The 25,037-nt window shown below is 37.0% G+C and overlaps 1 protein-coding gene across 3 annotated transcripts in view; it reads right to left on the bottom strand.

The window, feature by feature from the left end:
- Edil3 (EGF like repeats and discoidin domains 3) overlaps positions 1-25,037 on the bottom strand; it is a 435,127-nt gene that overhangs the window by 263,388 nt on the left and 146,702 nt on the right. For 2 of the 3 annotated variants that reach the window (XM_036207034.1, XM_036207036.1), the window contains one exon: positions 19,984-20,013. The exons of the other annotated variant lie outside the window; for it this stretch is intronic. In XM_036207034.1, the coding sequence (XP_036062927.1) occupies positions 19,984-20,013 (30 nt within the window). The remainder of the gene's footprint in view (positions 1-19,983; positions 20,014-25,037) is intronic. 3 annotated transcript variants of the gene reach the window in all.

Genomic DNA, 25,037 nt, shown 5'->3' with positions numbered 1-25,037 from the left:
TGATTGGTATCAATCCTTGGGCCCTGTGCCCCCTGAACAAGCATCATTCAAACTGAGATCCATCCCAGCACATAGTCTTCCTACTTGAGTACAGCCTTGTTTTCTATGGTGTTATTTACCTTCAGTTGACTAGTTTAAAATAAACTCTGTATAAATAAAATGCTGTTTGGCCAGTGGCCAGGCAGGAAGTATAGGTGGGAAAAGAGAGAAGAGGATTCTGGGAAGTAAAGGCTGGGGCGGAAAAAGAGACGCTGCCAGCCACGGCCATGAAAATGAAGATGTAAGGTAATGGTAAGCCATGAGCCACGTGGCAAATATAGATTAATAGAATTGGGTTAATTTAAGATAGAAGAAGTAGATAACAAGAAGCCTGCCACGGCCATATGGTTTGTAAGTAATATAAGTCTCTGTGTGCTTACATGGTTAGGTCTGAGCAACTGTGGGACTGGCGGGTGAGAGAGATTTGTCCTGACTCTGGGCCAGGCAGGAAAACTAACTACACTCATACAATCTTGCTCTTGTCTTTGCTTTCTAGCCTAGGACTTGAATCATCCTTCTATTTACATGATGCATTCCACCCACCAAGTGGCCATATCCCTTACAAAATCAGTGGTTTCAGTATTCCTGTGAGTTGTGTTTGAGGAATACATACATGTTGGAAGATATAATATTTCTGAAGTGTAAGAGCAGAAATGTTGGCAACTTGGGCATGCCAAGGAGAAGATTATGAAATGTTCCACATGAGAAGGTAAGGGCTCTTGACAAACATGAGAAAAGTGTATGCTGGTAATGGTGACAACCACAGACACAGCAAATCTCTCTGGAAGCCATGAAAAGGCAAAACAAATAGTGTTAACTTTCCTGTCTCACCTCAAACAGCAAAATTCATGACCACACTATAAGTATTTAGTAAGTGTGAAAATGCATTGAATTTGTATACACATCGATGAAAGAGTAACATAGTATAAATGTTTTGGTAGTAATCAGGATTTCGGGTATCTAGTAGCTTCTGCAACACACCTTTCTGAATAAAACAAGACTACCAGAATTTATTAACAGTCTCAGGAAATACGTGCATCTATACACAGTCAAAATGCATAATAAATTGGGAAGTCCTAACAGTTTGAATTTTCACAAATGCTGGAGGCTCTACACCTGCATGAAGGTACTACGAAGTAGGTGATATACTATGCATAGTGGCCTAAGAGATATTGATTCTCATGGCATCTTTAGCACTTGTGGGAACAAAATGGAAGGATGAGCCATGATCTTGAATGTGTCCCCAGTCTACATAAAGGAAAAATTCTATTTACATTTCATATAACAAAGACACCCAAGTACTTTGGTTAATATAAATTATTGCCACTTTCAAACTCTGACTTATTCCTTTCCTGTTCGAAGAAACACTTTATCTAAAAAGCAGTAGTACAAAAACCATGAAATTAGAGAAAATAAAGCCCTACTGCAGCCATGCTAACCACAGTTACCTATTGTGGAAAATATTCTTAGATGTGTAGGTTCAGAATTGGAAAATGAGAATTCACTGTGGATCACAACAGACAAAAAATGTGGGACAAGAGATGAGTGTAAAAAGTAGATGGATTCTGTAGATCTACAGCATTCTGTAACAGACAAAAATGAATTAAACTTTCCAGTCACAATGTGCAAGGTATGTACAAAATGCAAGAGGAGGCTGTTCTATCTCTCGTGGGCAAGTATAGTTGGAAAGGCTCATTAAAACCAGACCCAGCACATGCACTAACATTGACAATTAATTGATCAGACCGCCTGAAACTGAAAATTTTCTGTAAGGCAAAGGACACTGCCAATAGGACAAAATGGCAGCCCACCAAATGGGTAACGATCTTCACCCACCTCGCATCTGACAGAGGGCTGATATCTAGAATATATAAGGAACTCAAGAAACTAGATATCAACAAGCTAAATAATCCAATTAAAAATGGGATGCAAATCTACATAGAGAATTCTCAGCAGAAGACTCTCAAATGGATGAGAAATATTTAAGGAGATGTTCAACATCCTCAGCCATAAGGGAAATGCAAATCAAAACTACCCTGAAATTCCATATTATACCTGTCAGAATGGCTAAATTCAAAAACACAAGCAACGGCTCATGCTGGTGAGGATGTGGAGCAAGGAGAACATTCCTCCATTGCTGGTGGAAGCACAAAATTGTGCAGCCACTTTGGAACTCAATATGGTAGTTCCTCAGAAAGCTGGAAATCAACCTACCACAAGACCAGCTATACTGCTGTTGAGCATATACTTCAAGGATGCTCAATCATACCACAAAGACACTTGCTCAATGATGTTCATAGTAGCTTTATTTGTAATAACCAGAACTTGGACAAAACCTAGATGTCCCTCTACCAAGGCATAGATAAAGAAAATGTGGTAATATATACAATGGAGTATATTACTCAGCTGTTAAAAACAAGGACACCAGGAAATTTGAAGGTACATGGATGAAACTAGAAAAAATCATCCTGAGTGAGGTCACCCAGACTAATAAAAATAAACATGGTATGAACTCACTCATAAGTGGATATTAGCTGCAAAATAAAGGATAACCATGCTACAATCCACAGACTCAGAGAGACTAGGTAACAAGGAGGGTTCATGGAGGGACACACAGATCTTCCTGGGAAGGAGAAATAGAGATTTTGTGAATGGACTTAAGGGCAGGTGGGGATAGGAACATGAGAGATCAGGTTGCAGGGGCATGGAAGGAGAGAGTGCCAAGGAGGACTGCTGGGGAGGGGTAAGGCAGAAGCCTGCCACAGGGGATTCTCCCAGGAGTCTATGGGGAGGACCTCAGTTTGGACTCCTAGTGATAATGGATAAATAGCCTGAACTGGCCTTCTCCTGTGACCAGACTGGTGCCTGGCCCAGTTGTCATCAGTGAGGAGCCATCTAGCAAGTGTTGGAGGCAGATGCAGAGAATCACAGCCAAACATTAGATGGAGTTCAGGAATCCTACAGAGGAGGAAGAGAAAGGAGTGTAGGACACCATGGGAAGGCTTACATAATCAACTTACCTATGCTCACAGGGACTGAACTGACAACCAGTGAGCCTGCATGAGACTGACCTAGGCACTCTGCATATATGTTATAGTGGTGTAGCTTGGTCCTCTTACGTAACTCCTAACAGTGGAAATAGGGGCTGTCTCCAACTCTTTTACTGGCTTTGGGGAACCTACTTTTTATACTGGGTCAGCTTGCTCAGCCTTAATACATGGGAGGTGCTCAGTTTTACTGCAACTTGATATGTCATATTTTATTGATACTCACAGGAGACCTGCCCTTTCCTGGATGGAGACAGAAAAGGAAGGGATTGGGAGAGGGGTGGGAGGGGGAGAATGAAGGAGAAGGACTAGGGGGGAGGATGTCGGGCAGGGAGAGGCTGTAGTCAGGGTGTAAAATAAACAGATGTGGGAAAAAAACAGGCACAGAGTTCTAGTAGTTCACTTAAAAGAATACCTTAAAGAAGCATATTTTATAATCCATTAATTCCCCAAATATAAATAAAATTAAACATGCATCAATAGTTTCATCTTTTTACTACCACAATTTAAGTAAGTGTCCAGAAATACAACATTCATTGGATGATACAAACCAAAAAATACTGAAGAGTACAAGAATTAAAGTTGTTTAATAATATGCTAATTTCTTTGTACTACAGATCTATGTATTTCTAGATATCTCTCAAGTATGGCAGCTTGCTTGAGAATTCCCGTTAGAGAATAGGTTTTTAGAAACTAAACATGACTCAGACATTTCAGTGGTTTCTGTCCTCAAGGAACAGACAACACACAGAATGTTAAGACTCCATTCACTTAGTCTAACCATTCATACTTCTGCTTTGTTTTTCTAGTACGAGAATTTACACAATTACTCCAACACATTGAGTCATTATTGTAAGAGATGAAAGAGATTTCAAGGGCTTCATTCTAAGGCCAATGTCACAATATCTAAGACTAGTTAATTGAAATAGGATAAAAATCCTTGACTAATATATGCTAATGTATTATTCCTTTTTTTTATTTCTGAGAATTACTTCTCATTTTTTATGGCAAGCCTTTATGCAACCTTGTAAACAATGATGTTTAAATATCTCTACATTAAATTAATATTAGGTATTTTTATTTAAATTTATTTCATAGAGATATATAATTTTAACTGAGTAATTGTAGGATATATCATTAAATCCTCATCAATTCCAACATGGGAAGACCTCCTTGGAACAGATATATTTTTCCTTCTTTTTTTCTTTTTTCAAAAACTCTTTCAAGAATAGGGTTAAAAGAATAAGATTCCTTGAGATTTTATCAAACAATCTTGGTTATTTTTCACTCCTCCCTCCTCTGCCTTAACTTCCTGATATGTGCATGCATATACATGTATATACATATACATATATATATATATATATATATATATATATATATGTTTAACTATTATACATATGACATATAATAATGTGACTTTATAAATGTACATTATGTATATCTACCTATTTATCATCTTTCTCTCTTTATCATCTATCTATCTATCTATCTATCTATCTATCAATCATCTATTTATCCATCTATCTAAAATCTTAAAGGAAGCTATGCCACTAGGGCTGACAATATTCTCCACAAGAACCACAGACTAACAAAAATCCCAATATTAGATAGGGGAAATATCCTTCAGAATATTAGTTAGGGTATTCCAAGAGATGCCCAAAATAATATAGACGGTAGCTGTTGCCCTTGGTAGCTTCTCAGCTTGATGGTGACCTTCTATTGCTGAAGACAGTGAGTACTTGGGACACAGAACTCTGAGTTTTCAAGCTGGATTAAACCTCATAGCATCCCTACTCCCTACATTCTAGCTTCCATGGTACCGGAAAATACTGTGCAAGCATCCAAGGGAGGAAAAACAGTTAGTAGTCCTACCCAGCCCTGAAGTCTGTTAACCGTAGCAATGACCAGCATGACAAGATATTCATAATGGTTCAGTTGATGGTACTTACATGTAGGTGGTAACCAATAGCTGTCTAGTCAGACTTGAGGCCCACACAAAAAGGATAAACCATGCCAGGCACTAGAGACTAGTCAAATTTTTGGGCAGTGATCTCCTGGGTCTTAGAAGAGAATCTAATATTACCATGACTTTACTAAACCATTATAATTCCTAGCTATGTTATCAAGCTCATTCTTATATTCATAGATAAGTGTAGCTATAATCCCCATCAAAGAAGCTTCTCTTTCTTGGTCCTCCTGGATGCTAATTCAGGAAATAAACTGGGTCCAAAATCTCCTGGGGCCCTGTATGACAGGGTCATCTTTGAGCTGCCTCTGTGTCCTGATGCAGTGCTCTTTTTCAACTCCCTGCATCACAAACCTTCTGGTTGTTGGCATGTTTCAGTGCTTCGATTTCCTGCTAGCAAATATTAACAACAGCGACATTATTAGCATTGTTAACGGAAAGCGTTGCTGACAAAAACACGCATTCTGCTGCAACAAAAGCAGAAAAATGGAGATCAATATAATGGCCCATTCATTCAGTGAAAGGGTTTACATAGCAATTTAAAACATGTTAAAAAATTGTATCAAATAATAGTCACTGTTGTCCTTTCCTTTGTGTTTTTATCAAGGAAATGTATCTATCATCATTTTTCTCTTCAAACCTTTAAGTTCCCATGAAAAGGGAAATGGTTTCTTGAATTAGCAATGCCTTTTAAAGCTCTACATAAGATCAGTCTGATTTAATTTGTCATTGACTTAATCAAACCCCCCGAATTCATGAAGTAAATTTTTACTGTGTAACACTTATTATAGCTATAGCAGGTGGCATTTCAGTAGCAACTAACAAGAAAAAAAATCCTGTGTATTTTTGTTTCTGTCAGTCAATATAAAAATAAACAAGCTAATGTGCAAGGTAGTAAAAGATTAAAAGGAACATTAATATTTAAAACACAGGGTATAAGACCATGAAAATATAGAGAGAGAGTGAATTTTTGAGGAATGTAAGAAGGTATGTTTTGTTCAAATGTTAAGAAAGTGACATAGGAAAATCTCCTTGACATAGTCTAAACCTGAAACTTGCTTGGCATTATCTATGCCCCACCCAAATCCTAGAGGACTGTCTTCTCACACTTGATAACTATGCAGGAAGTTCCTGAGTGGCCTTGCTTTAGGGCAGGCTTCCCTGGCTGCTGTTCCTACCCAACAGACTGAAGAATGTGATAGAGAAGTCATGTTCACAACATTCAAGCAATGACTAGGGCCTTTGAAGCCTTGAAGCCTAGCCCTCAGTGACACACTCCCTTCAACAAGGCTATGCCATCAAATTCTTCCCAAACAGTTCTGTCAACTGGTGGCCAAGTATTTAAATATATGAGCCAATGGGGACTCTAACTCAAACCACCACAGTAGGCATGAAAATAAATTATAACACTAACACAAATGGCTTTACAATAGGCATAACCAAAATACTTCTGTATAACTTTGACAATTAAAACATATGTTTAAAACTCAATTTCTTCCCAAAGAAAATTAATTTGAATACTCATGTTTTTTATTGTTAATTATGTTACCTTGGATGTCACATTTTATAAGTTTTATACTTTCTCTTTGAGTTGTAAATATATAATAGATTCATATATCTCTATAGGGAATTACAGTAAAATTAAATTAAAAAAATTATATATGAATTACAAAGCACACTGTCAAAATTATAACTAAGATTAAAATAACAACAATAAGGACAAAAATAATAATAAAGTTAATAAAAAAGAGTTCAGAAACATTGTGCTGTTTAAAGAATGTGAACCTTTATAATATGCCAGTGGTGGCACAGGCCTTTGATCCCAGAACTTGGGAGACAGGGGCAGGCAGATCTTTGTGACTCTGTGAGATCAGGCCAGCATGGTCTATAAGGTGAGTTCCAGGACAGCCAGGGCTGTAACACAAAGAAGTCCTGCCTCAAAACAAACAAACAAACAACAACAAAACAATCCTATTATCATACTACCATCATTTGACCCTTAGCGGTTTGTCTGAGTTTAGAACTATAATTATCCTATTTTACAGATATATAAAATTAAATTTACAGAAGGAAAATAATTTAACAGGCAATACACAGATATTTATTACATGATAAAAATGCTGAAAGGTGTGTATGCTCTTATCTGCAGGCCCATGGGTTTTATCACATCTATCATAATGATTCATGCCTGAAAAGCTTCATGCCTGCCTTAAGATATCAAATTCTCAGACATTGCATTTTATATCTTGCCATATTCTTATTGGTTCAACTTTGGGTAATTTCACAGCCAGAAAATAAAATAATAAAGAAAATACTCTGATGGTGATCTAGGAAAATAAAAGAGGAGGATTTCAGTAGTTTTCAAGATCAGCCTGTAGTGTAGAGTGAAACCCTATCTCACACACACCCCAAAAACTAAAACTAAAACTAAATCCTGAAATAAGAAATGCTACAAAGTCAAAACTTTTTGAGTGCAAACATGATAGCATTAGAGGAATATTCCAACCTCATGACATATGATGTGTCACATTCAAAACGTGTGTGTGTGTGTGTGTGTGTGTGTTTAAATAAGATTCATGAATATGACACTGGGTATATCAACCACACTCTAGGTCAGGGTCAGTACTACTCAGGAGAATTTGGCCATCGCACTAGACTTTATAGTTTTAGGTATGATATTTTTGTGTTTTTGTTTGTTTTATTGTTTTTAAGAGAGAAAAATGTGAATTTGGGTGGATAGGGAATATGGAGGATCTGGTAAGATGGAGGGGATGGGAAATAATATGATAAAATATATATTGTGTGAAACTGTAAAGGAATTAAAAAAGGAAGGTATGAATTTAGTTAAAACTTTCATGAGTTCATAGAGAAGTAGAGACTTTGGCTCAGTACTACAGTGTGGAAGTCCTGTCTATATCGCCAGACTTTGTGTTTATGAAGTTCCTACTCACCAACTCATAAGTACATGAGCTAATCCGTTAAAATAAAACCTCGGCACAAGGTCAAAATACAAGGAAACAACTTAATTTCTTTTCATGATTAAAAATTCAACTAATGGGTTGGGGATTTAGCTCAGTGGTAGATCACTTGCCTAGCAAGCAAAAGACCCAGGGTTCGATCCTCAGCTACCCCCCCCCCAAAAAAAAAAAGATTTACTTTTGGAGGCAGTGGTGTACACCTTTAATCCCAGCACTGGGGAGGCAGAGCCAGGCAAATCTCTGTGAGTTCAAGGCCAGCCTGGTCTATCCAAGAAAGGCGCGAAGCTACACAGAGAAACCCTGTCTTGAAAAACCAAAACCAAAACCAAAAAGACATTCATTTTTGGGGGGATGGGGATTTTGCTCAGTGGTAGAATGCTTGCCTAGCAAGTGCAAGGCTCTAGGTTCGATCCTCAGCTTAAAAAAAAAAAAAATCAACTAAATTTGAACTGCCATTCTTTTCTATTTTAAACATAAAGTCATATTCTGAGTATATCTTTCATGAAAGGAGAAGCAAGCAAGTGTAGTCATGTTAATATCTAGAAAAAATAGACTACAAAGCATACCTAATCAGAATACATAGGAGTGACACTACATACTCATTAAAGAAAACACTCAGCAAGAACATATCATCCTAAACACTTATGCACCAAACACAAGGACAACGAAGTATATAAAGGAACTTCTACTACAGCTAAAGTCACATACACTTATTGACTGCAATAACCCATTCTCACCAAAAAAAAAAAAAGTCATCTAGGCAAAAAATAAACAGAAAAATGCTGGAGTTAATTAACATCATAAATCAAATGGACATAGGAGATATGTGCAGAACATTGCACTCCAACAATGCAGTTTTTTTTCAGCAGTAACTTCTCTAAGAGTGACCACATACTTATAGACAAAGCATATCTCAACAGGTATAAGAAATTGAAATAACATGCATCCTATCTGTACATCACAGATTTAAGCTGTATATAAATAACAGAAACAGCAGAAAGTATATAAATTCATCAATAATGAATAAGTCAATATTGAACAAACAGTGGATCAAGACAGAAACCAAAATAAAAAAAGATAGAATTGATGGAAAATGAAAACATGACATACCCAAATGTATAAGACACATGAAGGCAATTTTAAGAGACAACTTCATAGATTTAAGGGTCTAAACCAAAATATCAGAGAGATTTCAATTTTTACTATGGAAATATAGTGATAAAACTAGCATGGTGTTGGTATAAAAAAGAAACATCAATAAATAAAATCAAATTGAAGTTCATGATTTTTGATAAAGAAGTAAAAAATACACATTAGTGAAATGACAGCATCTTCAACAAGTCAGTACCAGTCAAAAAGGATGACTGCTTGCTGAAGCGAGCCAATCAATCAATACTACCACCCTCTACAAAACTCAACTTTAAATGGATCAAGGACCTCAACTAAGACCAGATACTCTAGACCTAGACAGAAGAAAAAGTGAGAAATAATCTTGAACTCACTGGCACTTTCAAAAACATGACACTGACAACACAGGCATTAATAATGACAATTAAATGGGATCCCATGAAACCGAAAATCTCTGTGTGACAAAGTACACTATTATTCAGACAAACTAACATGCTACATAATGAGAAAAGATTGTATCAATTATATGTCTGATAGAGGCTTAGTATCTAAAAACTCTAAAGAACTATAAATAAATAGATAGATAGATAGATAGATAGATAGATAGATATCAAGAAAACAAATAATCCCAATGAAAACAGAAATAATCAGGGAGTTCTCTGATGAAACACAAATGGCTACAAAGTACTTTAAGAATTGTTCATTATCTTTGGTCATCAGGAAACTCAAAATTACTTTATGTTTCACCTTAGACCAGTCAGAAAGGCCAAGAGCAGAATAGGAAGTAAAATAGTACATGCTGTTAAGGAGAACACTCATCCATTGTCAGGTGGAGTGCAAACTCCTACAGCCATTATTGGAAATCTATGAGATGGTTCCTCAGGAAGATAGAAATAGATCTACCTCAAGATCCAGCTACAACACTATTGGGTATATACCCGAAGGACTCTACATATTAGTACAGAGATACGTGCACACTCATGCTTATTGCTGCTCTGTTAATAATAGCCATAAATTGGAAAAAGTCTAGATGTCCATTAAGTGATTAACAGATAATGAGATTAGGGTACTTTAACACAATGGAATATTATTCAGCTATTAAGAAAAAAAATACCAAAACCATGGAATTGGCAGGTAAATGGATGGAGATAAAAAATATCATTGTAAGTAAGGTAATCTAGACTCCAAAAGACAAATATTGTTTTTTCATTATGTGTGGCTATTAGCCTTCAAGTCTTCTTTAGGAGGGGTACAATGTATATAACCATATAGTTTTGGTACCTGCTGAGGGACTATGTGGAGGAATAAAAGATATCCTGAAGAAGGAGAAACAGAATATACTGTTATGATAAGGTAGGAGGAGATTGGAGAGACAGGACTAAAAGGATGTGTACAATGGGATGGTTCTTCTGTACTTTGTGAATATGTGTTGCTCTCATTGGTTAATAATAAAGCTGTGTGGCCAATGATAAGGCAGAATAAGTTTAGGCAAAACAATCAAACTGAAGACTGAGATGAAGAAGGATGGAGTCAGGACAGATGCCAGGCAGCAGCTGAGGAAACAGGAAGTCACAAACCATGTGGCAAAACATTCATTAGAAATATGGATTAATTTAAATGTAAGAACTAGGTAGTAATAAGCCTGAGCAATCGGTCAAGCATTTATAATTAATATAAGCCTCTGAGTGGTAATTTGGGAAGCAACTGCCAGATATAATTGGGCATACAGGACAGAAAGTTCTGCCTCCATTTATAGGTGTGGAACAGGAAAAAAAGGAGAAAGAGAGGGGATATGGATAAGGGCAGCTAACACTAAAGGCCATTGGAGGGGGCATATGGAAATCTGATACTGACAAAGCTTACTAAAATACATTCATATATGAAAAAAAAACTTAATGGAGTTGTCAAATAAGAGGGGTACAATGCCTCAACTAGAGATCTTAAATTTCCAAGTGTTACCTCCAATGGGAATGGGTGACATCTACCTCAGTCTTTGGCCAAAGAGGTCCCATAGAAAGGCACAAACATGTCAAACTTATCATTTGTTCTGAACAAACTGATATTGCTGAAGACAACACAAAAAGACTATGGTAGCACATACAGCGCCATCACTAATTAAAGTTAGATGGGATCCCCCTACTGAGACAGGGAAGTAGACATGTGGCCCCATTCCTAACCAATAAGCTATCTGCAGTTGGTATTCTGTAGTAGAATATTATTTTCAGGTGTGTTACTTTAGTTTATGTTGCATTTATTTAACTCTGTGAAACTGTGTTACTTTGCCTATCTAAAATACCTGATGGTTTAATAAAGATCTGAAGGGCCAATAGCAAGGCAGGAGAAAGGATAGGTGGGACTGGCAGGCAAAAGAATAAACAGAAGGAGAAATCTGGGAGGAAAGAAGACATAAGCAGAGAAGGAGGAGGACTCTAGTGGGCAGCGACCCTGCTACACAGCAAGCCACAGAGTAAGAGTAAGATTTACCAAAGTAAGAGAACAGGAAAGCCCCAGAGGCAAAAGATAGACAGGACAATTTAAGAAAAGCTGGCAAGAACAAGCCAAGCTGAGGCTGGGCATTTAAAAGTAGGAATAAGCCTCATTATGTGATTTATTTGGGAGCTGGGTGGCAGCCCCCCTCAAAAGGTCAAAAACAAACAACAGTATTCATTTAGCAAAGGAAAAATTGGTCTTCTCCATCCAATTCTAATTAGGACTATTAACCACACTTCCGGTTAGGCCACACGCCAGGAATGAATGGCCAACAAAAACAAACTCGTTGGTGTTTTATAGACTTTTGGTCTCATATAGCTTTGTTTAGGTAAATTTTGGTCTTGTTGGTCTTTTGCTTATATATTTTGGTTTCTGATTTTCTGTATTTGTGGGTCTATTTTTTTAATGTGCAAGATTTTTGTCTATGTGTGCTTTCTTTTCTTATATTTTAAAAGACAAAGAAATGGCATGGAGTTGAATGGGTGGGTGGGGCATGTGGAGGAACTGGGAGGAATGTGAGTGGGAATATGATCAGAATATACATGTTACAAAAATAAATATTTTCAATAAAAATACAAGAAAAGTAAGGAGAACTAATGTCATTTCTTTGTCCTCAGATGGACAGAGCTAAGGGTGCATACAGCCTCAATAGCTACTGGCAGATGGATCACAAAGAGGATGGAAACAGGTTTAAGACATATTTTTATGTTATCTGAGAATATATGTGTTTATATTGCAGAGGACAGAGGTGAATTCAAGAGGAAAAGACAAAGTAAGAACTCAATGTCATAACTGGGCTATTTTTAATTTAGTGACTCAACAAAATTGGTTAGTTGTTAAACAGTTTCTTTTATTTTCATGCAGGCACATGCACACTTAATGGTGCATTGTGAGAAGATTGGCTGATTTATTTTTCATGCCATATTTAGAAATAATGAAAAGACCAAAGTTTCAATCCTACATAACTTTGTCAATAATAGTTTCACAATATAGTCATTAATTTCCATTTTAACATTTGTAGTATTAGGTATAGGATTAAGAACAGTTTTGACAGGTCCGGGTCCCACTGCCTGGATGCCTCCCAAACAGTTCAAGCTATTCAAATGTCTCACTGATCCAGAGGGCCTGATCCAGTTGGGGTCTCCACAGCTTTTGGTTCATAATTCATGTGTTTCCATTCGTTTGGCTATTTGTCCCTGTGCTTTTTCCAATCTTGGGCTCAACAATTCACTCTTACAGCCCCTCCTCTTTCTAGACAATTGGACTCCTGGAGCTCCACCTGGGGCCTAGCTGAGGATCTCTGCATCCACTTCCATCAGTTATTGGATGATAGTTCCAGCACGACAGTTAGGGTGTTTGGCCATCTGATCACCAGACTAGGTCAGTTCAAGCTTTCTCTTGACTATTGCCAGTAGTCTACAGTGGATGTATCATTGTGGATTTCTGGGACCTCTCTAGCACTTTGCTTCTTCCTGTTCTCATGTGGTCTTCATTTTTCATGGTCTGTTATTCCTTGTTTTCCCTTTCTATTCTTGATCCAGCTGGGATCTCCTGCTCCCCTAAGCTTTCTTTCTCTTGAACCTTGCCCTTCATTACCCCCACTCTTGTCCCAGACCTGTCCTTAGTGCATGAGCTGGCTGTTTGGAGCCTGGGGCATATGTAGGGACACTTTGCTCAGCCTGAAAGGAGGGGACTAGACCTGCCTGGACTGAATCTACCAGGTTTAAATGAATCCCCAGGGAAGTCTTGGCCCTGGAGGAGATGGGAATGGAGGGGCGGGGGCTGGGGGGAAGGTGGGGGTGGGACCTGGAGGGAGGAGGACAGGGGAACCCATGGCTGATGTGTAAAATTAAAACACAAATATAATTCAAAAAAATAAAATAAAATGAATAAAAAAATTGAAAAAGAACAGTTTTGACTAGCAGAAGACAAATTTAAGAGGTCATGTGGTCACTTTTCCTTTTTAACTATTTTTAAAAGTCTTTTTTTTTTATAGAAATGAAATAGATTTATAGATTTTGCAGGTAGCCTGAGGGCAGATGGGGATAGGAACATGAAGGATCAAGAATGGGAGGGAGGGATGGAGGGAGAGAATATGGGGTGAGATGACTACAATTGAGGGGGGCAATGTGCCAACCTAGTGCATCAGAAATTTCCTGGAATCCATGAGGGTGATCCTAGTGAAGACTCTTAGCAACATGCCATCTTTTGTGAACAGACAAGGCTTCCAGTGTTGGGTCTGGAACACCAGCCCAGCCACAAAACCTTGACCTACTACCTATCCTGCCTGCAAGACATACTGGGGCAATTGTGCCTCAGAGCTGCAGGAGTGACCAACCAGTGACTGGTCCAACTTAAAGCCCACAGCACAAGAGGGAGCCCAAGCATGATATACTTCCTGGATGGCCAGGAACCAAAGGCTGGACAGCTCAGAGACCTGGGATAGAACTATACACAGTTGGAAAAAAAAGGGTCAATGATTCCTAATGATTTTCTGCTATACTCATTGACTGATACTTAGTCCAGTGGTCATCAGACAGTGTTCCTCTAGCAGTTGATAGAAGCAGATGTGGATCTCAGGGAACCCCACAAAATAGTGGGAGGAAGAATTTTAGGAGCCAGAGGGTCCGAGGACACCAAGAGAACATGGCCCCCATAATCAACTAAGCAAGGCTCCTGGGGGCTCACAGAGACTGAAGCAGCAAGCACAGAGCCTGCATGGGTCTGCTTCAGGTCCTCTGCCTATACACTGTGGTTGTTTAGCTTGGGGATTTTGTGAGACTCCTAACAGTGGGAGTGGGGCTGCCCCTGACTCTTTCGCCTGCTCTTGAGACTCTTTTCTTCTTACTGGGTTGCCTTGTCCAGCCTTGATGTGAGAGTTTGTGCCTAGTCTTATTTCATCTTGTAATGCTGAATTTGGTTGATATCACAGAGAGGCCTGTTGTATTTTAAAGAGTAAAAGAGGAGCTATGGATACTGGGGGAGGGGAGGTGGCAAGGCTGTGGTTAGGAAGTTCTGTATAAGAGAACAATAAGGGCTGGAGAGATGGCTCAGTGGTTAAGAGCACTGGCTGCTCTTCCAAAGGTCCTGAGTTCAATTCCCAGCAACCACATAGTGAATTATAACCATCTGTAATGAGGTCTAGTGCCCACATGTAGGCAGAACACTGTATATATAATAAATAAATTTTTTTATAAAAAAAGAGAACAATAAATAAAAACAAAAGGAAAAGGAAGTCTCAAGTCTGGGGTAAAATATATAGTATTATGTTTAAAAGTTGTATAGGTATATCGTCTCATGTATACTAATTATATAATATTTAACATACAGTATTCTTATATGCAGCTGTGTAACAAATAAGTTATAAACAATTTCAAACAGGAATTTTGTTTCTTGCAACTAAAAACCATGTGACAACACATGACTACTGTTGAGTGGATGTACTTTTAGATACATGTACATGCCCTAGAAAATAAGCATTGTTTACACTGTACATTGAGAGATTTTATTTGATAATAAGATTTAATCTGCTTGTTCCAGTTTTAAATTTTGAGAGAATAATGACACATGACATAGATGTGAATATTTATACCTATGTAGATGAAGGTGTGTATAAATCTTTCTGGTGTAACGACTTTTTTCTTCTTTGATGGTTTAATTGTTAAACTTCTCTAGAGAAAGTTAGGGAGTACAGGAACCTTCAGAATTCCTACTTCACCGCAAAGTTTATCCTAGTAATATGTGAAAAAAAGTTATGTACATATAACAAGGATGAAAACCACAATTGTTTTCTTATCCCTCAACATCATTATTACACAATTATCCATAGAAAAGTTTCACTCTGTGATCTTTTACATTAGTGCCTTGGAGAACTAGCCAAATTAAATCTTTAGAAGCAATGATCTCATCTTCATTTCTCTAAGAATCTAGAAATAATTGCTTCTTCCTTGTTTTACAAACTGTAGCAATAAACTTTGGATTTTATAAATTAGGTTTTAATATTTAAGCCTGTTTTGAATATATTTATGAACAAGACCATTCTCGATAAAATAATTAGTAAAGTTCCTTCAGGCAACAGAGAGAAAAATATGTATTTCTCTACAAAGGATTATAGAAAATTCATGACAAATGCAAGAGAAAGAAGAATAAAAATGCAGAGCTCTATCTCAGGCCTCAAGGAAATAAATTACAAAGATCAAAACAAGGAAGCGGCTCTTGCTCATTAGGAAATGGTTGGGTAAGATATCATTTCTTCCTGAAATGTAGGAGTTGTAGAATAATTGAGCATAGTCAGCCATGCAGAATTAAACTCCAAAACAAAACAGAAAACCGACCTAAAATAAATGTTGCATAGTTTTAAAAAAAAAGACATCATCATAAACAGAAGTAATGGTTTTATAGGACTAATAATAAATATTTCAAAAGTTACCAGAAAAATATCTAATCACTGTGCTTTGGTATAGGTGTACATGGTTTTATTAACATATTTTTATTTGAACAAAACTATAACTTTCATTACTAGTAAAAGCCAGTTCTATACTTTTTACATGTGTGTGTATAAACTGCATTTGATAAAGTATGTTTACAAAAGAGCTAAACTGACAGTTTAAAAATATTTTAAAACTTTTTAAGGAAACTGTGTCAGTGCTAAAGTAGTGATCATCTTGGAGTTCACAAGAAGTTTGTATGTATGCTTTTCAATCCAGGTGGTGTCACTATCATGGCTCCTAATTTAGACTAATGTCAAATGTACTGAGTTTTATTTCAGTTATGAAAGGTTAAATTTATAAACAAATGGAGAAGAGGGTAGGTTTTACAAAGTATAATATAGCTCTCATGGCCAAGAACTTTTGTAGCTTTTTGATAAAAGCCACCACTAACACACCTGAAATGAGGAACTATTGTTATTTTGATTTATGTTTCTTTCACAATCAATGATGTTTAATCCCTTTCCCAGGCCATTGTTCTACCAGGTTAGCAGAAAGGTCCATGAAATACACGTGTCTAGTTTTTAATCTATTCTTTTGGGATTTGTTGTGTACTGTGCGTTTTTGTTGTTTTTTCTGAAATGGATTTATTTCGGGTGCCTGTGTCACAAGTCTTACCTCCCTTTCACTGGCTGCCTTTTCAGTGTTAGGACTGCTGAAGGTTTGTGGTGTGATGGACTCACATTGTTTAATTCTTTTTTAATTCTGAGCTCATTGTGATACCCAAACAATCATTTCCAGGCCACAAGTCCAGGATCCAGTCTGCTCAATTTACTTCTAGGACTCTTACATGTTCCAGGCATTATATTTATAGTTCTTGATCTATTGGGAATCGGCTTCTTAGTTGTGTGTGTGTGTGTGTGTGTGTGTGTGTGTGTGTGTGTGTGTATGTGTGTGTGTGTGTGTGAGGGTGTGCAGGGGGTTCCAGGGAACCCTGCTTGATTGTCCCTAGGATTGAACTTTGAAGTTTCTGTGAGAAACTATGGAATTTCCTCAGACAAATACATATGAAAGTCCCATGTAATACAAAAGTCTCTTTTGATTTTATATCCAGTTTATAACCATCATCTCATATAGATGCATGCATGCCCATGTTCACTGCAGCATTATGATGGCTAAGGTATGGAAACAACCCTGGTGTTCATCCGTAGACAAATAGAAAAGAAAATTATCACACAAACTAGTATATGCAGCCTTAAGAAAAGAGTTTTGACATCTGTAACAACATGGCTAATTCTACATCTGCATTCATCATGTCAGACATAGGTGAAATTAAAATATTTGCATTCATACAAACCATTAGTAGAACAGAGACTATTAGGGCATTGGCTGGCTTTGAGAAAGGAAAATGTAACACAAAGAGTTTTACGTCAATATCAGAGGAGGGCTATCAACAGAGGTAAGGCAAAGCATGGGTCTCACAGGCAATATTATTAAACTGTATATTAGAAAATTGCTACAAGAGCCCATTATACGTGTGTGTATATATATATATATATATATATATATACACACACATATTTTTAAATCATAAACTCTATAATGTTCAGGTAATTCTAATATAAATTCAACAATAAAAGGGAAACATATCTGGTTTCGCTTGTCTTCAAAAGAATATATTCTAAAAAAATAAACAATAAATCAGTTAAATATAGTTAACTCCTGGTTATAATTAATCCTCATGATTCAAAGACAAAGTTATTTGGCACTGGAAACAACAAACTTGGCAGACGATAGTATCAAACTGTGTCAGCAGAAGTTAGATTTAAGTGGACCTAGAAAGCGGAGGACCTGGTAAGGATTAATATTCAAAGATAAATATAATTGTGGTTTGTGAATGTGAAGTCACCTGTGCAGAAACCTCTCAACTTCAAAGCTCTGAAGTCAAGGCAAAGTAAGGTCATGAAGACCTGAGAACCAATGAGCGCACTATTCAGTCATAGGAATTTTCCAGGCTTCAGAACAAGTATGCAATGCCAACCAGAGCAGAAAAAATGTAAGAGTTTTCCTCATCCAAATTACTGCAGAAGCATCTATTGATAGGAAATTGAAATAAGTTATGGTTTATCTGAATCTCTGCTGGGATTTTTAGGATATTTGTATTGTATGATATTGTGTAATATAATACTGTGTTCATGTACCATTGTATTTTATCTAAGCAATATATACATTATTTATTTTGACATAATCCAGGTTATTTGGATCTTTTTATCAATTCATAGAGGGAATATCCTTTCTTGGGTTAATACAAAGTAGAAGTCAATGCCATGTCAGCAGAACAAAATTTCTTCTCTGAATGGACCTGACTGAGCCTCACATGTAAGCTCCAACAGAATCATTGTGTTAGCCAGAGTTTTGCACCATGATAAATTCCATATTAAAAAATATCTTAAGGATAAGAACTACTTATTCACTGGTTACAGAAGTTCCTGTCTACAATAGTGGGCCATGATGGTGGAGTGGTTCATCTCATGTCTAGGTAACAGAGACTTTTCCCGTCTGCCTGCTTATTTCATTCAGATCCCTGGTAGTTGATTGGAGTTGACCAGTCAGGGTCTTTCTATGTGAATAAAACCTCCCTGAAAGCATCCTCAAGTCAGGAGAGTGTTTGACTAAACTTCTAGGCATTTTTCCTTAAACTCATATTGATAATCAAGATTAACCAACACATCTACAATCACCTCTGCTCTGAAATCAACCTGAGTTCCCTTGAGCTTTGGAAACCATGTTCTCCTTTTATTTCTCAGCCCTAGGTTCTTTCCTCCATTACTTAGAAGGAAATTTTCTATTGCTGACCTCATCAGACTGGTCTGCTTCAGAGCCTTCAAGGCCTTGTCTCAGGCATTCTTCTCGGGAAGCTACTACTGGTCCGGCACTTTGGTGTTTTCCTAACTGTCCATCAAGTGAGATGTTCTCTACAGTCCGCCACTGAAATTGTGTTTTCTCCTCCTAGTGTTTCTCTTTGGTCCATCTAACATTCCTGGAAACAAGTTGAGAATCCCATATTCCCTTCTACCAATGCAGACACTGGCACTCTGTGACAGTCACTTCAGGACTTACCCTGTCCTTAAAAATCCCAGTTAGTTGGATGAAAACAAAGTCATGCTAAAAGGTTAAAAGATCATTACATTAAGAATATTGAAATTTAAAAAAATTAAATATATGACTTAGTCAATCACATAATTTTCATCCTTAAACTTGCCTGATTTTGTAGATGCATTTGATAATACAGTATAATACCATGGAGAATATTTCAGAAAGATTATCATTTTTCCTTTTTTTGAATTTAATTGAAACATTTTACCTTCGTTATTTTTAAGCATTTTTCTTTATACCCTAATTTTATATGGTTCCATATCTTTAATGTTGATGTTGTTATGATTACCTCTGTAATAGCTCATTTAAGGTTATTTTCTTTTTTTCAGAAAGTTTTCTGAGCCAACATATTCAAACTATTAGCATAGCCTGCCGATGAAATAAAAAATGTAAACAAAATAGCTGATTTTCTTGTTGCAACATGAACAAAATATACTTCAAAGAGTTGAGCCTTCATTTTCTGTTCATTTTAGACAGAATCTTCATATGCAGTCCAGGCTGGCAGGGAACTTGCTGAGCAGTGCAGTTTGCCCTGGAACTCACAATGTGCTGGATTAGACCCCTAATGGCAGAATTAGAGCTATGCACCATCATCTTTGACTTCAAACTCATTTGGGAATCTGAGGGCCTAAAGTAGCTTGAACCTAAAGCTAGGTGAGAACCCTGATACTGAGCTATATCCCCAGCTCAATTCTCTATCATTAAGGTGATAACTAGGAACACAAATCTTTGTAACATAGGAAGTTTACCTGCTGAAGTAGGCTCTTCTTCATCGGATGCTACATTCAAGGGAAGGAGAGGAAGTGGACAGAAACAGAGGATGGAGTGGGCAGTGGTAGGGGAAGGGTAGGAGAGAGAAAGAGAGAAAAAAATAAACATTAATATGCAAATAATCATTGCAAGCTAATGAGTAATAATTTGGGCATATACTAGAAATTTTTCATTGCCTAATGGAATTTACTTATAATTAATTATTGGAAATTTGAATAGATATATACATTTTAGTTGGCTCATGTGGTTTTAAACAGTTTTTCAAAGTATAGGTCAGATATAACAGAGATGCTGGGTATGGCCCCTAGCAGTTGACAGCTCCAGAGAGGAGACAAGGAGTAGACGAGGGAGGAAGTGAGCCATGCCAAGGTGGTGGTGCGAATCTTGCAGTCAGAATGCTTCTTTATTTAAACAGAATTAAGTAACCAGGGATAGATTTATTCTGGTTCAAAGCACAGATCATATCAGTTTTGTTCCTGGACATATGTTTAACTTTTTCTCTTGCACATCTGGAGTCATAAATTTAGTCATCATTGATAGACAGAGTTACACTTTATAATCATTTTTACTCATTAACCCCATAACCCATTTTTTTTTAAGAATCTAGAGGCATAAGACAGCCTGTTCTCAGGCTGTTGCTTCTTATGTCTTCAAGGACACCAGATAGAAAAAAATTCCCAAGCCAGCCTGGGCAGATTGCCATGTCCTGAACAGTGTATTATTAACTGATAATGGTCAGAGCATCTATGAAAAATCATCAGGCCAAAGCTACTGTAGTTATTATTCAATTTCTGGCATAATACATTGTATTATATTTTATATTTTTATAGAATTTGTTTATGTGTCTAACCCAGGCATTCTTTTGTTCTTTGGTCATATGACACCACAGTGGCTCTGCACAAATTAACTTTTCTAAAAAAGAGAGGCACCTCCTTCTTTTATCACTGCTTTTCCATCAGTAGAAGTCCCTGTGTGGGCAAAGGTAACTTCAGCTAATCTAACTTTGTTTCTGTTTATGGCACATAATCACCTGAGTAGATGTAATCTGATCTGTGGTCAACTCCTCTAGCCAACCCAATCGTGTTGACCTTTTTAAGTTTACTTTGATTTGATTATCTTGTTTCTGAGTGAGGACAGGGGCAGATGTTATAAGAATGTCTCAGAGCCTCATAAAGAGACTGCTGACTTCTTTAGTCACAACCTCTACAGGGTAAGGAAGACCTTCAAGTAGATAAGAATAGCTTCCTAAAAGTGGGAGGAGTAGTATGGTCAGGACTTTCCTGGGGAAGCTTAGAAGCAGTACTCCTGGGAGAAGGAATAAATGATTCATAAAAAAAATCCATCAATCCAGTATCCCCAAGTAGAATAAATATTAAAATATTCCCAAGTAGGCAATATGTGGAGATCAAAACCCAAAGTGGCACAGCAGCCATCACGTGACTCAGCTTTGCTGGATCTTTGTCAAGCAGCTGTGCTGGCTTTATGAGTTTCTCCGGTCTCATCAGATATGGCTGTGCTATTTCCCCCCTTGTAACTTTTGATGTTAAGGGTCTGTAGATCTTGTTGCTTGGCATGTATACCATTTCTCAGTCCTTGGATTTTGACTGGAAGGACACAAATCAAAATAAACACAACCCCCAGGACTACTCCTAATATAGGATTCACTTTCTGTTTCCTGTTCAATTAAAAGTCATTGTCAACAGAAAAAGCTTGTATTCTGTGGGATAGAACATGATTATTGAATCCTACTGATTCAAAACCATGTTGAATTTTTCCAGACATAAAGACTCTAGTGAACATGCACTGTGCATATCCTGTCTGTCATTTTCCTATCCCATCTTCTCTCCCCAACACTCAAGCATATACATTCAGTCATTGACATGTACCACGCTCACTTCTACAATCAGTAATGACAGATGATACCATGATAAAGGCATGGGGATGTGCTTTGTTTGTTGAGACAAGGTCTCACTGTCTACCCAAGGCTGTTCATAAATTCTATGTATTGTAAATTGTCCTTGAACGTACACACTTGAAGTAATTATACTTCCCAAGCCTCCTGTCCCAAGTGTGGGAATTACAGCTGTGAACCATGACACCCAGCTTTATGGATGGAAATTTTAAAGAATGTGTCAAGATAATCTTCTTATGTATGTGTCAGCTCACATAGGGCTAAACATGGATAGTATAAAAGCAGAGATCATAATATGAAAAAAAAATCCTACTGCACCATTTGAAAACCCTGGAGCCAACGTCTGTCTCCTTGTCAAACTAATTACTTAGAATCCTTTTACATGACACTAATTTGCAGCAGGATCAGGATAGAAATATTGACATGTAATATTACTATGTGGTTTTATATATATATATATATATATAAAAACTATAACTCATGAAAGTGTTAACCATGCTCATTCCTGCTTTGAATGTGGAGGTGTTTCCGAGCAGCGATAACCTAACACAGTGTGTATGTTGGGATGGAAAATAGAAATGGTAAGAGTGAAAAGCAGAGTCCAAATGAGTAGCTTCACAATTCCTCATACAATCTACCTGTTTACCTTTATATTCTCACACACATTCTGGGCAGAGGAGCACAGGAGCAATTTGCCCAAAATATTACCATTGAATGATATGTCAAAAGTCAATAGTACTTCACTTGATTTGTAATGGTTTAAAATAAAAAAATATTAAGTTGGATGGGTTTTAAAATAGCTTTGTTCCCACTTGATTTGTTAATCAGTGTATCCTGTGTAGCCAGGAAATGTTCTCCACTCTTTCCATTAAAGTCCCAACTCTGCTAGGTACCCTTGAAACAAGCTTACTTTGTGTCTCTACAGTACTTTCCACTCCCATTTTGGCTTTTTTCCTTGGCACATAAAGAAATAGAGAGAGCAAACCTAGTTGGCACACATGACATTGAAAATATAAATATTTAAAAAGCTGTTTTCTGCTCCATCACATCCAAAATATAGCATAACACATTCACTGAGGAAAGTTTCTAGTAGCTTCCTAACTCATGGTAGGAAAATGTCAGAAAGGCTTGCAGAAGAGCTGACTTATATGGGTCATTGCAAATATGTGGAGATTTAAATGGATAAAAGTAAATACTCTTGTAGCTTACACCCATTTAATTCACAAGGCAACCAATAGCTGAAGATTAGTGAGGTTACACAGGATCTACTGACTCCAAAATTTTTCAAGAAACTGTCGATTTGAATTTGAGATGATAGTAGTTTTACTGAAAAGCTATAGTCTTTTCTTATACCTTATTGTCCAGCAAAGGCTGATTCAGTGCCTTCTTGGAAAAAGGAGAAAAACAAATGACAAAGAGCCTGTTGAAATTTGTTCACTACTATTCACAAATTGGGACATGACCAAATTCCTGATAATGTGAACTGGACTTAAGCCTAAGTAGAAATGAAATAATGAAATAAAATCTAACATTGGGGCTGAGGGGATAAGTCCTTTTGGGGGAAGTTCTCCATGCCTTGTACAACACAGGGATATAAATAGAAAAGTGAGAGCCTGATTATAGTTATACAGAGCATGAAAAGACAATGATACCCAAGAGTGAAGTAGAATTGCCACGATTTTAACTCTGGAGTGAATGTATACGCCAGGATATTTCAAAGTCTCCAGAAAGTCCCCAAAAGACAAGTATAAACTTAATTAGTGTTGTTGTTTGGGTTTTGTTGATTTTTAAAACCAATGTTTAAAAAAGTAGGAAGTGGGCCACATAGCACATGCCTTTAATCCCAACACTTAGGATGCAGAAGCAGGTAGATCTCTGAGTTTAAGGCCAGCCTGGTATACAGAGCAAGTTCCAGGACAGCCAAGGCTACACATAGAAACCACGTCTCAAATAAAAAGAAAAGGGTAGGAACTATTCTCAACTTATATTTGATCTTGGCATACTTTAATGTATCTTTACAAGTGGATAGTATAGAATTATCAGGAGTAGAGAATTGTATAGGGTTTTATTTCTATGCAACATTTCCCTTGATGTTTCCATAATATTTAGAAGTCAGTAAGTACTATTCATAATTTTAATATACACATGTTAATCAAGGCACATATATAAGAGTAAGTATTGGTATTAGTTTATTTCACTGATTAGCAGATATTTAGTTGTGTGGAAAGGCCTCTGTGTAGGTTAATTATATTACTGAGCAAAACATCAAAAAGTATTAACAGGTCGTAACTCCAATCCCAGAATAAAAACAAAACTTAAAGTTGGTATCAATAGTCCAGATAATGATACTTCCAAGGAACTTGGGCCACAGAAAACACTGTCATACTCTCCATATGACTTGGACTCTTTCCAATTGATTCTTAGAGTCCTGGAAGCAGTGGTTTATAAAGACACTGATCTGACCCCAGCCAGTCTTGTTTAGTTCTGGAAATTAATACACAGACACCAAGCAAAACAACTGTTAAAATAATTGTTGCTCAAGTCAACTATTAGATGCACTGCAATCCATGTTAGGACTGCAGACTGTAAAGAAACATCTGACATACAGGAATTAACTAAATTCTGTTCTTTCATCAAGCATAGCAAACTCTCCCTTGGTGTTTGTTAAAATGTTGTAACATTTTATACATCTTAGGAATTTGAATTTGAATTTTGGGTGCTATCCCAGGCTACTGCATTTTTAAAAAGCTCTGCAGGTGGCTTGTTTGAATACTACATTTTGAAAAAGATGGCTGTAGACCATCAAAGGTTGATTAACTGGAAAGAAGCCATGGCTCCAGTTGGTGGAAGTTTTCTAGTAAGTTAGAAGCAGGGAAAAAGAAATAAAATAAAATCACTTTGAAGTGTATGTTGTTCTTCTCTTTTTTCTTGTAATATTGTCAAAATTTGTTGGGTATCTATATTATTGAATTTGGAGAAAATGACAATAGATTTGACTTAAAGGTACCTAAAACAAAATCTGCCCTCTTTTGTTAGCAATCATCATTGTTCAGAATCAGAAATAAGAATACCCCTTGCAATCTGCAGGGTTGGTTCCCAGATACTCATCTCGCATACAGA

Source organism: Onychomys torridus, chromosome 15 (assembly GCF_903995425.1).
Source record: "Onychomys torridus chromosome 15, mOncTor1.1, whole genome shotgun sequence".
In the NCBI taxonomy this organism is placed as follows: domain Eukaryota; kingdom Metazoa; phylum Chordata; class Mammalia; order Rodentia; family Cricetidae; genus Onychomys; species Onychomys torridus.
Note: the sequence above shows the minus strand (reverse complement) of the source record. Positions and strands in the feature narration are given on the sequence as shown.